This window comes from Dipteris shenzhenensis, chromosome 25 (assembly GCF_047967505.1).
Source record: "Dipteris shenzhenensis isolate YYH24624 ecotype China chromosome 25, Dip_SZ_1.0, whole genome shotgun sequence".
NCBI classification, from domain to species: Eukaryota; Viridiplantae; Streptophyta; class Polypodiopsida; order Gleicheniales; family Dipteridaceae; genus Dipteris; species Dipteris shenzhenensis.
In genome coordinates this window covers 32,413,480-32,431,671 of record NC_141620.1, presented here as the reverse complement: position 1 = coordinate 32,431,671, position 18,192 = coordinate 32,413,480, and the positions used below count along the sequence as shown (strand labels likewise).

Below are 18,192 nucleotides of genomic sequence, written 5' to 3'. Positions count from 1 at the left end.
CACCAAATATCAAAGTTCTAAGACCATCTTGCACTAGCTCCATAAGTTGGGAGTACATTATTTCAAAGAGTTTTCCTTTCGGACCAAATGACAAAAAGTTATTGAGCTTTCCCTCAAATATATGCGCACAATTGCAAAACAATATCTGAGACCCCCTAAACCATAGAAAAGGCTCTCAATTGCTTGCCTCCTTTGGTTTGTGGGAAGCTCAAGTAGTGTAGTCCACACAGATCGAGTGATCCATTCATAATAAAGTTTAAAATCCATATCATGTTCTCATAAAAAAATGTCTTATTGAAGGATGATGCGTGCACATGTGTATGTGTGTGTGTGTGTGTGTGTTAAAGATACTAAAATACCAAAGTTACGATCTTAATTTGGTTTATGTGATATGGCCAAAGAAAAGAAAGCTACAATTAATTAAAAATTTGATGCACATTTTGTATTTTTAACTTTTAATAATTATACTTTCATCCTCGAAAGAAGTATTCACTAAGAATATGTGGGGAAAAACCATATAAAAGATAGAGAAAAGACCTCACATCTTTTGTGGTTTATAAAAAAATTGTCAAATCAAGGAAGATACATTTTTCTTTTTACTTTATCTTCTTTCTCATGAGACGTGTTGTGTAGAAGTGTCCCCTAAGGTGTTACATATGGTCCCACTATGGAGGAGTACATGGTCATATAGCTTAGTCAAGCTTGCTCCACCAGTTGTAGTACCTTTGCACTGTAGCTTCACATCTTGCCCATAGCTTCATAAGGTCTTATTTACCGTCCTTGACCCCCGAGCATGAGCCATGCAAGGGCTTTTCTTATTCCTCTTTGACATAAGGCTCCCCATCATGTAATATACTATAATTCTTTTGGTAAAGGGTGTTTCTAATTTGTTCATGTCCAAAAGCTACCCACTTTGAAATTATCATGCAATAGGTTGACTGTTGAGAGGAGTGCATAATCATAACTCATGCATGCTTGTTTGTTCACATGCATGGAGCATGCATGATAAGGTAAAGAAATTGCATACAAAAGGAAAAGGTACGATTGCTCTCAAGTCAGATGGAGTTGTAAAACAGTTGTCCGATGTTCTTTATGTGCCAGATATTAAGAGGAACTTGTTGTCCGTTTCTGTGATCACAGATCGGGACCTCAAAGTTCACTTCGATAAGAATGGCACACAGATTTTGGATCTTCAAGGGAAGGTCGTTGGTAAAGGTACACGGCGCAACAACATCTACAAACTCTTAGCTTTCAGTGCTCGAGCCGATGTGAGCAACAGTAAGCTGTGGCATGAGAGGTTCGGTCATCTAAACCTTAGTTCTTTAAAGGAGATGCATAAAAGTGGAATGATTGCAGACCTACCAGAAATTATAGATATGCCTGATGTATGTGAAGCTTGCATGATGGGCAAGCAGCATCAGCAGCCCTTTCCTAAAGAGGCCAACAGGGCAAAGGCTCCTCTAGAGCTCGTTCACACGGACCTTTGCGGAAAAATGGAGACGAAAGCTTTGGGTGGTTCCTACTACTTCATGACGCTAATCGATGACTACAGTAGAAGGATATGGATATACTTCATGAGACTAAACATGAGGCTTTTAGTAAGTTCAAAGAATGGCATCTAATGGTCAAGAAAGAATCGGGGAGAAAGGTGAAGAAGTTGAGATCAGACAGAGGTGGTGAGTTCACATCAAGTGAATTCGAAAGTTACTGCAAAAGTCACGGGATCAAGAGGCAGAAACCTGCGCCACATACATCACAGCAAAATGGAGTAGCAAAGCGCAAGATATGCGTCATCTATGAAATGGACAGGAGTATGATGAAAGGAAAAGATTTGCCAAAAACTTTCTGGGCTGAAGCATGTACCACAACAATTTACATTCTGAATCGTAGCTACATGAAGGCTGTGAATGGGATGACTCCACTGCAGGCCTTTTCTAGTAAGAAACCTTTAGCTGCACATTTCAGAGTTTTTGGCTGTGACTGTTTTGTGCATGTCCTGATGCTAACAAGACCAAATGGGAACCGAAGAGCCGAAAATGTATTTTCTTGGGCTACAGTGAAGAGTCAAAGGGTCACTGTCTCTATAATCCTGTTACCGAGAAGGTAATAGTAAGTCGCGATGTGGTCTTCTCAAAACAGCCGCATTAATGGGAGGAGGATGCTTCCTTCCCAAACAACCAGGACCAGGATATCCATCCAGTACAACCACCAACAACAGACCGAACTCCCCCAACGATGCTTGGGAGGATTCAAGATAAAGAAGAGAAAGATTCATGAGCCTACAGAACCACAATGGCAACGGCCATTCCTGAAGTGGGTGAAGTAGCTTTTGGACGGTAGAGAACCTCCAACCATTGAGGAGGCACCATCCAAACACCGCCGGTCCAAGAGATTAGAGGAGCAAAGAAGGACGCAGGAACACTTAGTCAACTACGCTTTGATGATAGAAGTGATCCGTGCTGAAGAACCCAAGTGTCTTAAAGAGACACAGGGTGATGATAGGTGGATGGAGGCTATGCAATCGGAGTATGGCTCCATAATGAAGAACAACACTTGGGACCTTGTGGATCGACCACCAAAACGCAAGGTAATCGGCACCAAGTGGGTGTACAAGACCAAGTACAAGTCTGATGGCACGTTGGATAAGTATAAGGCTCGGCTCGTGGCAAAGGGATTCGCACAGGTACATGGTTTTGATTATCAGGATACCTTCGCTCCCACAGCTCGACTAACCACAATTCGTAATGTTTTGGCTTTAGCAGCACAGGAAAGTTGGCCCGTGTTTCAAATGGATGTAAAATCCGCCTTTCTGAATGGAGATCTCAAGGAGGAGGTATACGTGGAACAACCACCAGGATTTGTGATCCCCGGTCCAGAAGGTAAAGTCTGTAAACTGAAGAAGGCACTTTATGGGCTGAAAGAGGCCCCACGAGCATGGTACCAGTGGATTGATGCCTACTTTCTGCAAAACGGGTTCAGGAGGAGCCCATCTGATGCAAATTTATATATCTACAGAGAAGGAGGCAGGTGTATGATCGTGGTCCTTTATGTGGACGACCTTGTCATAACAGGGAACCATGAAGAGAAGATCTCACAGATAAAGCAGTTGCTAGGAAGAGAGTTTGAAATGACAGACCTCGGATTGATGCATTTCTGTTTGGGGATTGAAGTTTGGCAAGAGCCAAAACAGATCTTCATCTCACAGCTGAAGTATGCTGGAGAGATACTGAAGGCATTTGGCATGGATGAGTGCAAGACAGTTGGTACCCTTATGGAGGTTGACGTGAAGCTCTCAAAGGAGGATTCATCACCACTGGTGAACGAAGCGAAGTACAGAAGGCTTGTGGGCAGTTTGATTTACTTGTGCAACACGCGACCGGACATCAGTTTTGCGACTGGTGTACTAAGTAGGTTTTCCAATAAGCCCCGGGAGAATCATTGGAGGGCAGGGATGCGGGTGCTGAAATACATCAAAGGCACACTTGATTATGGCATCACCTATACCAAGGGCAACACCTTGACCGGATTCTGTGACTTGGATTGGGCAGGGGACGTGGATAGCAAGAGATCAGTGACAGGTTATTGTTTCTCACTTGGATCTGGAGCTGTCTCATGGGTCAGCAAGAAGTAACCTACAGTTGCTCTTTCTTCTACCGAGGCTGAGTACAAATCAGCATGTTTTGGTTCTTGTGAGGCAATGTGGTTGAGGAGGATTTTAGGGGACACGGGTGTAGTGCAGAACAAGCCTACGCAGTTATCATGTGACAATCAGAGTTGCATGGCAATTGCCAAGAACCCTGTGTACCACGCTCTCACAAAACACATTGAGATTCAATATCACTTTGTACGCGAGCTCATCGTGGATCGAGAGGTCGACTTGGTGTACTGTCCAACTACAGAGAATGCTGCGGACATCTTCACGAAGGCTCTTTTCCCATGGATTGGAGAGTGTCCCTCAGCTTGTAGCTGCATGTTCTTGATCATGCTGTAAAAACCTTGGCATGATGAATATATATTCTGGCAATATCTTCGAATTGGACGACGACTTTATGGTGGACTGCCGTGATTGAATTGCAGATCGACGTGGGTATTAACCATCGAAGGGAGCGATGCAAAATTGCTGAGCAGTAGAGATCACAATTCTCTTCAGCATTTTGGTTTTGGAAATTTAAGGTCAAGACGATATCCGCAATATATCGTCTTGTTTTGTTTTCTGTGATGATTGGAAAGAAGAACTACGTTTTAAGAGATCGAGAAAACTAAACGCAGATTGATTGATTCACACACAATTGAATTGCAGCCAGGACACAGCTCGCACTTGCAAATTATCGTACTAATCGTTATATGTGCTTCCTTGTGTCCTCGCACTTGCACATTCTCGCGGTAATCGTGATATGTGCTTCCTGTGTATCGCAGATTGATCTTGAATCCAAAAGCTATGGCGTGTATAAAAGCTTAACTTTGCCGATCGTGAGCTGCTTCGTCTGCTTGCAAAGCTCTGAGCACGCTATGATGATTTGGCTTCGTCTCCGTTCAAGCTCTGAGCCCCAACCCGAAGCTTGCAATTATAGCACTGATGGGCTCCTTTGTCCTTCTCAATGATACCCTCCGCCAGTCCCCCTTCAACCAGAAAAAAGCCAAACAGCGCTCCAAGCTCAACATCCTACAGTGTGAAGCTCTCTCCTCTTGTTTCTCTTCCAGGTTGGACAGATTCTTCGGCACACCCGATTGTCCTCCCTTCCCAAAACTCTCCTCCTCAGATCCCGCCAGACGATGGTCTTCCTTGTACGACAAGACCCTTTCCAAGTGGTTGTGGACTGGAAAGCATCATCGATCGGGTCCTGCACTCTTGAGCTCCGACAGTGTTTCGCAGACCACCCTCGAGGAGCTCCGGACTGCAACGCAGTGTATTGAGGAAATTTACCGGGTGATCAAAGAGGCGGAGAATTTCCTCAACATATGCAGCAGCCGTCATTGGAGGAGGGCAGCCGTTACTATTGGTCTTACCACAGAAGCACGCGATGTTCACATCCACGACCTCGTGTTGTGCCTCGCTGGATTGAAGCTTGCCTTGCATAGCGTCCGTGGGGTAGGCCTACAGTCTCGAGCGCGATCCGCCCGCCTGGAGACTGCGGAGTGCTATGCCGAACTGGAAGCGTTATCAGCTGAAGATTCACAATTCATCAGAAGTGAAGAAGATGATCGCCAGCATCTCTTTTTAAGGTTAACGAACATGAAGCGAAGGTACGCTGGGATGAATCCTGTAAGGAAAAAAGTAATGCACACTGAAGAAAAGCACAAACATAAAACAACAAAACTTTTGTTACAGAAGCTGACACTTCCATCGTTGCTGAGAGAGCTTGAGGGTGTGCCCTTCGATACGAGAAAACCTCCACAGATTATGTGTATACGCAATGAAGACTTAATAATACCCTCTCCGCCTTGCTTGATTGCTCGGGGCAGTTCCGGGTCTGTGTATGAGGCATTTTGTTTTGGCATGAAGGTTGCTGCCAAGCAATTCGACTATAATACCAGCAGGGATTTGTGTGAATATGAGGCATCAGTGCTTGTAGAACTGCAATGTCCCTTCATCGTCCAACTAATCGGATGGTGTGTGGACAGTAAGAATAACGCATGCTATCTGGTCTTGGAGCTTGTAAAAAACAATCTTCAATCTATCGTGGGAGAAAGGACGAAGCTTAACAAGCCCCTACGGTTGCCTGTGCTGATCGACTTGATGCTACAAATTTCTAGGGGAATGGAATATCTGCACGACAAAAAGATAATGCACCGAGATCTCAAGCCAGCCAACGTCTTAGTTGAGCCCCTGCGCTCTTGCAAGAAACTGACTGAGGAAGGCTATGGACGGGTGAAACTTTGCGACTTTGGTCTTGCTAGAGCGCATCTTGAAAGCTGCAATTCGATGACTCCTAATATGGGTACCATGTGGTACAGGGCACCAGAAGTTCGGCCTAGTCAAAATGGATTCCAAAGTGGATGTGAAAAAGAGAGAGTGAAATACTCATTTGAGGCCGATGTCTACAGTTTTGCTATGACATTTGCATATTGCTTCACAGGAAAACACCCATTTGAGGGCATCAGGTCAACGCCTGTAGTGCTGGAGATGCTGGCAAATGGAGAAAGACCAGAATTGCCAGCAAGTTGTCCCCAATTCTTGAATGCATTTATTCAGAAATGCTGGTCAGAAGACCCATCCTTACGCCCGTCATTTTCCAGCATTACCATGGTACTAAGACAATTGAAACTTTTTCTTATGAAAGCAAGGACACCTGAACTACTGCCGAATGAGGAGGTTTTCCTTTCCAATCCTATGGTCTCCTATCAAGAGCTGTTGAAGGCCACACATAACTTCACTAAACGTGTGCAAAACATCACCCTTGATTCTGTTTATCACGGAGTTCTCTGTGATGGAACTAATGTATTAGTTTACCACAAACAGAGTCCACTTGAGCCTAGAAATATCTGGGTTGAGACAAGTCGAATGTTCAAACTATGGCATGTCAATATTTCTTGTCTTCGAGCTGTTTGCATTCATTATTCTCAATGGTGGTTTGTATATGAGTATACATGTGTGCAAGGATCACTACACAGGTGGCTGAAGGATCCATGCGATGAATTTCTCGAGCCACTGAATGTGGGAACTTGTTGCAATATTGCTCTAGGGGTAGCATGCGGTCTTCAATTTCTGCATTCACAGGATGTTTCATGTGCCCTCACAACAGACAATATACTGCTGGATGAAAATTTTGAGGCTCAAATATTGATCAATTCTCCAGTGCACAAAGAGGAAGTTAATGGTCTGGCCATCAATCAAAGAGTTCTTGATGTGCGGTCCTTTGGCAGAATTATTTCGAAACTCTTATCTCACCTTCACAGTGGTGGTCTAGACCTAACAAACCATCTTTCCCAGGCTCAGGCTTGTATGCTGAAAGAAGTGGAAAGTTCCTGCCTATATACGGCAGACTTAGTGATCGATACTGTTGTAGACATGCTAGAAAGCGAATGTTGGGTTCATTCTAAAAATGACTATTTGGAGTTGGAAGCTCATCAAGGAGATAATTCTCGGGATATTGGTGGCAGCACGGGAGAAGAAGTAGATTGCAGAGAAGTAGTAGAAGAAGAGGCTGAATACTCTCATACAGCTACTTCATTTGGGATAGTTGAAAACAGCAGTGCCATGGTACTCATGAAGAAGATAATTCTCTGGATTTCAATGGCAGCGCGGGAGTGGAAGAAATAGATTGCTCATACAACTGTTTCATTTTGGAATACGGGAAAGCAGCACTGCCAAGGTACTCATCAAGAGGATTTCAGTGGCTACACAGAAGTGGGAGAATTCTCTCTCTCTCTCTCTCTCTCTCTCTGTTCAGTTGGCACCATGTATACAGTAAAGCAATATTCTTGTGGCCAGGGGGGAAGCAACGCTCTCTGCCGTTGTGGCTCCCTGTACTTTTAGCAGTTGGCACGCTGCATACGTATCACTGGAAGAAAGGTACGGAACCGATTCCTGATAATCGAGAGCAGCTAACTCCCTTATGCTGTCCCAAATGCAATGCCAAGGTACTACATTTTGTTAAGAGGGCAGCATGCGTAGGAATGTGCTGATTGCTAGTCTAGTATGTAGAGGAAGGCATGGATGACCATGAACTGTTTCTTGGTTAGATTGTAAATTTTGTTAAGCATTGCCATACCCCCGTACTAAGCTTAATATTTTAGAAAGACTTGATACATCATATATTTTTGTTCACATATGTTGTTTGTCGCCTAGATGTGTCAACATATGTCATTGGCTATCTCATCATAATATGTTTTTCCACAGAATCAGAACTTTCCTCAATAGGATCTGGATATATATGAAAATATCTTGATGGTACATGGATCTGCAAAACTGCATGCAATTCTTCCTTTACTGCTGCTTCTTTTGTCTTCTCATGTTTTCGTGCGTTTCCTTCTGCAGCCCTTGTTGGCTTCAACATCTCTGTTAAATCGTCCCAAAGCGGCTGTAGTTCATCTTTTATGTTGTCAATACTGTAAACTAATTAGTCTTAGGTCTTTCCTCATGAAGGACAATATGATCCCAAGCATCACGTGGCTTGTCTTTACAGTTCATTGTCATTGAGGCGGATGCTATCTTCATGAAAGATGTTGATGATTCTCCTTTCCTGGATGACATGGCTTTAAACTAGATCCGGGTAGGCAGCTTTATCGAGAAAGAAGAAAGATTGCGTAAAGATAGTAAAAAGGTCCTTTGAACTTGATCACCGTATAATTGTTTGGGGTACTGCTTATTATTCAATTCGTCTTGGATCTTTCCAATCAGCACACATCACTTTCCATTTAGTACATAGCACATTGCATTTAGTAATTAGGACTTGGCATTCACATAGCACTTTTTAGAACCACATTAAAATTATTGAATAGCCAACACATAGCCACACATTCATGTGGGGGGAGAGTTGGCACGCTTCCTCTCCAAAAATTATAAGACCAAGGAATGTGCCCTTCCTTGGGTAGATTACATGTTGAGTTTAGCATATTGCATTTCACATATAGCAATTTAAATTTGGCACATAGTACTTTGCAATTATCAGGCAACCACACATTTGTGTGCCTCCGACAAGCAGCACTCCACTCAAACGTAGGTGCAGCAAGAGGCACATAGGCTACTATTGTTCTAAAAGAATCCTACACACAATCATGCTATCAAGATTTGGAAAGGCGAGTTTCTTGTAATGCGAGGGAGTATAGACTACACACATGAGAGCTTTCAAAACGAAGATCAAAATGAAGTAGGACACAAGGGAATCATCTTCAGCATCGTTCTTGCATATCAGAGAATTTTTCAGCAATTGCCCATCTCTTGCAGGTAATTTTAGAGCCACTGCAACCACCAAGGAGGGAGACTCCTTGTCAGCCGCCCAGATTCTGAAAAGGAAAAATCAAATTTAGTTTCTCGTCCTACGCCTGAGGCATGGTGTGCTGTCGGAACTTGGCATGACCTAGAACAGGTTGACCACAGACAACGTGATTTTTATGCCCTCACAGATTCTGAAATATCCAATGTGGCTCGACCAAGTTCTGATGAAGCTCCCTCCAGCTTGGCATGACAAGTGGCTGAACCAGAGCTCAAATTTTCAATTGATGGCACAGTGATGCCTGCCTAAGATATTATTTTCAAAGTGTACTGCAACAATGAAAGAAGTGGGTCCGAATAGTATGGAGAAATTGGGATATATACAGAAAACACTATAACATTACAAGAACATCTCATTCTCATCTTTGTTTTTAACACTGTGACAGTAAAGATGCAAGTCGAAGAGCAAGTAGACGTCGATCAAGCAGACGATTTACTGGAAGGACACGATAATGCAGAAGCGAAGACACGCAACATGCAATCGAGGATAACGGACTGCGTTGATGTGAGCATTACTCTGGATTCACAGGCGATACAAAAAGAACAAAGGGATGGATGGACGCTCAAAAGAAAAAAAAAGATGACGGAAAAGGTTGAGAAAGAAAGTGCAGAGCGTCATACGGAAATGAAATGCCTCACCAGCAGGCGCAAGATCAGAAAAGGAGGAAACAAGGCACAATAGGGCCCCCCAAGCAAACGGAAGCCCAACAAGAACTTGCTTCGTTGCTGTGGGCATAATTGAGAGATGTCCAAATCCTCCAACGACTGCTACATGATGATTAAGAATTCGTTGTGAGAACTGCATGCTCCATTCGCGTGGGTACCTATAGATACAAAGCCCTTGATTTTGGATTTCGAGGTTGCGGGATCTGTGGAATTCGGTGGAAGATGCGCGATTGAGTGAATGTGTGAAAGAAATATGTAGGAGGCAGAGGTTCACGAATCAACATGTGATTTGGAATGTGGGTTTGCTTGTGGAGGACTAAGCCTGCAGGCCGTTCGTTGGGAAGGGAGCGAGCTCCATCCCTCCAATATTGGCTCGGAAGGGGAACGAAATCAGAAAGACGGCAACGCACTTGCACAAGACCTGCAAACCTCTCCTCTTACGAGAAATTTCAGCCTCAACTTATTGTCTTGCACCCTCAAATTAGCCCCAGGCCCACACACATACGTACACGATTGCTTAAACAATTCATAAGGCCTGCCCTAGATTCAAAATAGCGAGGAAGATGTGGACTAGAGTGGGGATCCAAATAGCGAAACAGGGCTCAGTGGTGAATTGAGAGCGATGAGGGAGCGGGGGAGTGAGAGAGAGAGAGATGTGGAGGGTTTCTAGAAAATACAAAATCTAGATTTTTTGAAAATAAAAAATGTCCATTTTTGCTTCTTCTTGAATCGCCTTCACTTAGACCTACCTATGGCAGGCCAAAAGTTATATATATATATATACATATATAGTGTGTATTGTTTTATACATTATTAACATCCTCTTAAACAATTTATACATAAATTATATATATATATATATATATATTGTGTATTGTTTTATACATTATTAGCATCCTTGCATTTTTTGGCCTATCCTCTGGGTAGCCTTAGCAACCCTTCGAATTGGGCAAAGCAGAAATTAGGCATTTTGAGAAATTTAGGTAGCCTTAGCAACCCTTCAAATTGGGCAAAGCAAAAATTAGGCATTTTTGAAAGTGCTTTTTTAGTATTGGACAATATGTTGACTCTTCTTCATTGGACTTGAATGCAGACTTTAAAGTGGTTGACTCTCTCGCTCTCTCTCTCTCTCTCTCTCTCTCTCCCCTCAAGTTTTCTTACAAACCATCTCCACCTTTTCTCCCTCCCCCCCCTCTCTCTCTCTCACTCCACTTTATCTCCTGGAGTCTTCCTCCACACCATTCCATTTTGTTTGCTTTTTTTGCCGTGCAAGGGTCCTAAGGGATGGACATATTAATTTTTTGCTAATCAGGCCCACCCCACTTCTTTTAGTTCATTTGGTCAACTTGACCACTTCAAGTTTTGGTTTAATGGTTGGTTAAGGCTTTCTAATCTGCTCCTAATGTGTTGTTAGGATCAAGTTTTTGCCCTCTTTTGGAGGTTTTAAATGCTTTTGTCTTTTATTGGGTATTTCTCTCTAGATACCACTCTTGCCAAAATAGCCCTGTCCCCACTTTTATTAATGCTCCGTCCCACTTTTATTTACCACCACCACCACCCACACACACACACACACACACACACACCTCTTTCACCTCTTTTCTCTAGTCTCTTTCACTCATCTACCTAGAGTACAAGATCAACATCATCTTTTTTCAGTACACGTGTCATCGATCCATTGATGCAATCCACTCTTCCAATCACATAATTTCTCTTAGTATTCTATGGCACCACATTTCTCAACACCCCCAAGCGACGTTACATTTAGACTTATAATGACATTCCAAAAGGCAGTGCCTTAGTGGGATTCCCACCTTGTTGTTAGGCCTTATGAATTATTAAATATCATTCCCCTAGTTTAAAAAAGTGTCCCTTTAGTTATTTTAGGCCACATGTTACACTTTCTATTTTAAGTGACATCTCTCTCTCCCCCCCCCCCCTCTCTCTCTCCCTCTCCCACTCTTTCCAAATCAGCTAGTCCTTCTAAGGGCAGTGCTCAGGAGTACTTGTACTCGCTTGTTTATAAACTAATTTAAATTATATACATATATACTCCTCTCTCTCTCTCTCTCTCTCTCTCTCTCTCTCTCTCTCTCTCTCTCTCTCTCTCTCCCCGCATGTCAGCATTATATGTACTAGTATGCAACCCGCAATTTGCTGCGGAAGTATATGACTCAACTTGCGGCCTGCTCACAAATGAAATGGATCCTCATGTGCAATCTAGCCTGGCAACATCTCGTCCGTCGTAACTATGAGATTGTTTATGGACAAAATAGACCAAAATGTAACCATAAATCTTTCTTGCCTTCCTCGCATTTCACATTTTCTTATGGTGCTTCCCTTATTTCTTATCTTCATCAGCCTTATGGCTACCCCGAGACAAATCACCCTCCCCAACCACCACAAATGCCCATGTGCTCCTCCCTTTGAACCTCCTCTTGCCACCCCACTTCTACACCGAATACATCACCCTCTTCTTCTCCGTTGGAGCCCAACTTGGCATTGCATAAAAAAATCGTGCAATTTGCCAAACCAATGCTGATGACCTCTCTCTCTCTCTCTCTCTCTCTCTCTCTCTCTCTCTCTTTCGTGCATAAAATTATGAAATCCACTGAGTCTTAGAAGACCTCGACTCTATTCATTTTGTGATGGAGCTTTGCACAGGAGGAGATCTCTTCGATCACATACAATGCACCCTCCCCACAATCATAATATTTGTGGCTCTTGCTTCTATTCAAGCCTTTGTATCAGCTCCATCAGAGATGAAGCCCATTCCGAAAGGCTCGTACGAGTTCACTCGAGTAATGAGCTCTCGAATCTACAGATTACCCAGCATCATTGAGGTCTTGTAAAGATTACGTTTAATCTATAGATTATCCTTGGGGATGCTCAACCCCTGTCGTCAGTAGATCCATGTTAGAACAATAAAATACTGAGCAACCACAAAGCTTTGCAGACAGTTTTAGTTCTTTCATGCATTCTTTTAATTCTCGCGAGAAAGCGTGAGAATAAAGTAACTTGAGAAATTAAGGCTTTGGAAACTGTCCTTTGCACCAACGTCTCAACACCCTTCGCTTAGCACTATGACATTTTCTGCTCTAGGGTGAGCCCAGACTCTAGACTCTCGCCAATTCTCACGCTATAGTATCCAGTTCTACTTCTACCCTTTGCACGCTATCACTAACTCATTGCATGATCTCACTTCTCGATGGTCTCGCATCTACGGACTACTTGAGCATCAGATTCCTTTTCTTGTGCCATGACCATCACACAAGTAGTCCACTCATCTTCACAGTGCAAATTTTTTTGCTGATCGAACCTCTGAAGTACATTAGTCATGACGATGCGCATCATTCTGTTGAGTATGGAGATGCAAATTTGGTTGAAATTGTAACCGCATGGTGTTGATGGTAGCCACTAAAATACAATGCATATATGCGATGTAGATATGCCCTGAAAAAATGTTTATCAGTGCAATTTGGTGGAGAGGCGGAGAATTATGTTCAAAGGTCGAGGGGAGAACTCTTAGTAGGAAACATTTGTTGGAAGAAGGCACCAATTTGTTGGAGGACTTGACTTTGTGAAGCACGTCTCTTCAATTTTACATCATGCAAGCGTGTCTTCAAATCTACATCAAACAAGTGTTGAAAGGAGGACATGTGGGACTCGTGTTCTCTCCTTATGCTACCACATGTCCCTAATTTCAGTCCGAGGTATATGTATGTATGTATGTAGGTAGGTACGTACGTACGTACGTACATATGTATGTATGTATGTATTTACTTATATATTTTTATATAGAAATACAAATATATAGAAATATATCAATATTAAAAAAATGTAAATAAATTAAAAATATAGATGAATTCTCTCTTGATGCTAAATGACAATAGGAAAATCTTTTCTAGGGCCTTTTATTATGTGCATACTTTTGTGTCTGTTGGTGAAGCTCATGGTTGGGTTGATGCATGCTCACTACAACTCTTGCCTCTGTGAGAAGAAGCTTCGAATCTTGCTATCGCATGGGCTTCAGTAACTTTGGTCTATCGCATGGGCTTCAGTAACTTTGGTCTTGTGAAATCAATAGAATAAGGTCAGAATTCTAGATACCCCCCACTCCCCTCCTTCTATTTCTCCTTTACATTTGCACACATATACATGCACACAACCTTGTTACAAACTCTTTCTCTCTCACACACAGCCTTGTTACAGACTCTCTCTCTCTCTCTCACACACAACAAACAAATTCTATCTTGTGACTATTCCCGTCACACACACATATACCACCGCTCTTCCCCCCCCATCCCTCTCTCTCTCTCTCTCTATATATATATATATATAGTATTTGTTTGTTTGTTTGTTTATCTCTCTCTCTCTCTCTCTCTCTTTTAAATATAAATATAAATACAAATAAATAAATACATAATTACATACACACACACACACACACATACATATACATATACATATAATACATATACATATACGTATACATACACTTACACATACACATACACATACACATACACATACACATACATACATATACATATACATATACATATACTTACACATACACATACATACATACATACATACATACATACATATATATATATATAAACCACCCCCTCTCTTTCTCTCTCTACCTCTTTTCTTTCCCTACCTCTCTTTCTCTCTCTCTCTCTACTGGCCCTTGGACCCTCTCTGCTTCTCTCTCTCTCTCTCTCTCTCTCTCTCTCTCTCTCTCTCTCTCCCCCTCTCTCTTGCCCCATGCGCCCTCTGTCCCGTAGACTTCTCTTGCGCACTGCCCAATGATGTGACGCCACATGCACCCGTGCCATCCATTGTTGCCTGTGCTCCCTCCACCACCCGAGCGAAGCAATACTATTATGCCACACGTTAGTTTAAAGGTGCTTGGTTGGATGCTCCATGCCAGCTGCCACTAGCCCGCTACAGTCCCGCCTACCATAACTTTTCTCTAACCTCATCAGAATCTGCCACCTCACCTGTCTGGCTCTGCCTTTGCCACCTCACCTCTTTGCCTCTCCCTTTGCCTCTCTGCCCATGATCTACTAACAGCAGCCGCGACAGCGGGGCCTATTTCCCATCATCATGATCAAATGACTCCCCCCCTTTCCCATTTTCTTATAATAGCGCGAAAGTTCCCAACCTCGTGAAGCTCTGGACTTCTTTCCCCAAAGCTCAAGAACCTCCCCAAACCTCCATAAACCCTTCTCGAGCCACTTCTTTCTTTAGAAATGTAACAGATAAGAGATGCGGTATCTACTTAGATGGATCCTGTATCATAGCGTGCACAATCCGATGTGCGATTAAAACAAAAAAACACTAAGAGAACCAAAGGAAGATGAGACTAAATGGGGTTTTGAAATGCATGGCATGGATGCTCACACAAACATTGGCTGGTCATCGAAGGCTTTTGCAGTAGGCGGACGCCCCTATCTAAAAATTGCATTGGCCTCCTAGTCATGACCGGGCGTTTGCATAAAGTTGGGCGCACTCCTAGTGATGTCGAAGAACTCAGCCACCACAGAGTAGCCAAATATGTTATTGACATTGTCACAAAGAAACCAGTTTTGTTTTTTTAGAGCCAGCTTTGCTATGTGAGACACTTGTACATCCACCAAACATCTCATGGAGAATTGTTTCCCCCCACCTTATTTATTCGGTGCCACCTCAAGTGTGGACTCTCTGAACCAAAATGAAACACAGAGAGAAGAGAAGACAATATGATCCTATAGACCTAGGCATGTGGGACTTCCCTAGGCCTCTAGCTCACCACGCTAAAGCTCCATTAAACTAGCGGGTGCTCAATCTAGAGCTGCCATACCCATATTGGCGTCAGCTCAACCGTGGTGTCACCAAGAATTCAAAGTCTCATCTCCTCATACCTTGCAATAAATGTGGCACCCTCTACGCACTTGCATTCCAACTATGACTTCGTAATGATCACTTTATCACTTGGGGAGAATATTGTCACTTCCAATCAAACACGTTTGGTAAGACTTGAACCCAAAACCCAATCCCACGAGCTTCTTGTCCAAAACATCAACCAATGGTCCAAGTTACTTTGGTGATATTTAGATCTCCCATTTATGAGTTTATTCAAATCTCATTCGAAAACGTCTATGGATGGACCGTCATGAACAATTCAAAACAAACTAGACACCAATTTTTGGGGGCTAATTCATCCGCAGACGGGTGTGAAACCCCTCTAAAAGTTCAAGCCAGAAGAGAGCTTCCCTTGATCGTGTTACTTTGCCATTTAATGTTTCACCGCTTGTCAACCTCAAAAGTCATCGCTTAGCATAGCTCCACTCATCTCGTGCTACCCGTGCCCTCTCGATGCCTCTAAATCCCATTATCCCATCTCCACATATACAATGGTATCTCCAGGTGTCCTTAGCTTACTACTTCTACAACCCCTAGGATCCAAAAGAAAACGGGCATTAAACAGCTTAAGGCAAGCAATGTGGGCTGGAGTTTTGGTCTTTTAAGGAGGAATGCAATGAGAAAGAGCATAAGTCATGCAGCCCCGGGTAGTAGTGATCTAATACGATTCCACCCAGCCACGAGATGAAATTTTCAGCTAGCCCGTTCTTTTAGATAGGGGAATAGAGCATTACAAGGTCACCAATTTGATATTACGTAAAAATGTGGTGTCAGTTATACTGTTTGCATTGATGACTTTGGGCCTTTTGGAGATGAGAAGTACCCATTAAGGGAGAATTGGGGTCTCAAAAGGGCCTCATAAGGAATGGAATAGTGAAGGATTAGTTTTCATAATTCAATCCTATGTGGAGGGGTCATAATGGAGGCTAAGGCAGTTTTGGTAGACCTTACATTGTTTTGGATGGAGTAGCAAAAATTTGTATTAAAATAGATAAAACGTGGCAGAAAAGAGTTACATAATTGGCTCAATGGCCTAGTAATTGGAGTGGGGGTCCCATTGTCAAGTGGTCAGAGGCTCAATCCTTGCTTAATAGCCAAAATTCGCATTTACTTTTTGGTGCGTGTGTCCCCGTTCCCCAAATGGTGCCCGAATTTTGGGTGTACATGTGGCAAGCACGTGCGTCTTCTCTCTCCTCTGCACATTGTACAATGTGCGACCCTTGCAGTCACCTTAAATGCACCCCCTCTCCCCCAGCCGCCTTTTTTGACTTCTATGGGGTGCCTTTGATGCATCCCCTCTCCCACCTTTTCAAAATTGGGACACATGGCAGCACATGGTGCTCCCTCCCCAAACGTGGTGGTTTTTCTCCCAAAATCCATGGTATTGCCCCCCCTTTTTCAAACTAAAACCATCTTTTTCAAATCAGAACCACCTATGGACCTAGCATAGTAAATGGAACATGCCACCTCAACATACCATTGCCCCACACTTGAGAGCACTTTCATTGGTACACCTCAAATCACCTTCTAATCCCTTGAAATTAGGAAACACTAATTCGAGGCCCTTTTGAGACCCCATTTCTCCCCTAATGGTTTTGTCATAGAAATTATAGAGCATCTTGTAAGTAGTGAGATCAGGCCAAGGCATCACAAGTCTTAATGGTAGAAAGAGGAATGAGCCCAGTTTTAGTAGGAAAATGTGGGCGGCGGCCAAATAATGTTTCAAATGGGCATAGATGAGTAGATTCTTGCAAAGCGGTGTTGTAAGCTGCAAACACATAGGGGAGGCAAACATCCCAATTCTGGTGATTAGGGTCTACATACATTTCTAGCATCATCTTAATAGTATGATTTAAGTGCTCAATTAATCCATTGTAGTATGGATGGATCGAACTAGTGAATTGCTCAAAAAGTTCGGAGGCTGAGATAGTTTGAATATCCCCAGTAGGCTTACAAGGATGTGACTTAGGAAGCTGGTAGATAAGGGTAGTAATGAAGATATCGGTGGACAGAGAAGCAAAGTTTAGGCCAAAAGAATTTAGAGCGAAGCTTGTACAGAACTTTTGCGAACCCTAGATGGCCGGCAAAGAGATCGTCATGAAACGACTTGAGGTAGATATCCTAAATAGCCAAAGGGACATACAAGAGAGGTTGGAAAGGCGATAGGTAGTAAAGCAGATCATCATAGAGGGTGTAGTGCAATGGTGGACGATCAGCCTTAACTTGCAGAATGAGAGCAGCAATGGTGGGATCCTCAACTTACAGACGAAAAAGGTCAGCCAATGTACATAATGAGGTATCATGGGGAGGAACAAGAAGAGGATTATGGTGTGGTACTAGAGCCAGCTTGGCCGAAGAATTGACCTGGATGGATTAATAGTAAATGTGAGAAGGGTGTCAAGAATGTGATTCGAGAGCCCCGGCTGATAAGCAACAATGAAATCCTAATCTTCTAAGAGGAGGACCCAGCAAGCCAACCAACTGGTAACTTGCTTCTTGGTGAAGAGGCTTTCCAAGGAAACATGGTCTGTTTGTAGATTGAAGTGGGAACCATATACGTAGCAATCGAATTTCTGCATAGCCCAAATGACAACGAGGCACTCAAGTTCCATACTGAAGTAATGAGTCTGAGTATTTGTGAGTACCTTGCTAGCATAACTAATGGGATACCATTCATG

General features: G+C 43.0%; 1 protein-coding gene across 1 annotated transcript; it reads left to right on the top strand.

Annotated features, from left to right (window-relative positions):
* Nucleotides 1-4,060: 4,060 nt before the first annotated feature.
* LOC147885761 (uncharacterized) lies at nt 4,061-7,799 on the top strand. The gene is made up of 2 exons (XM_087396861.1): nt 4,061-4,083; nt 4,417-7,799. Exon 2 carries the CDS (start codon nt 4,577-4,579, stop codon nt 7,259-7,261), a length of 2,685 nt encoding a protein of 894 aa, XP_087252987.1. The 5' UTR covers nt 4,061-4,083; nt 4,417-4,576; the 3' UTR covers nt 7,262-7,799.
* The last annotated feature ends 10,393 nt before the right edge of the window (nt 7,800-18,192 follow it).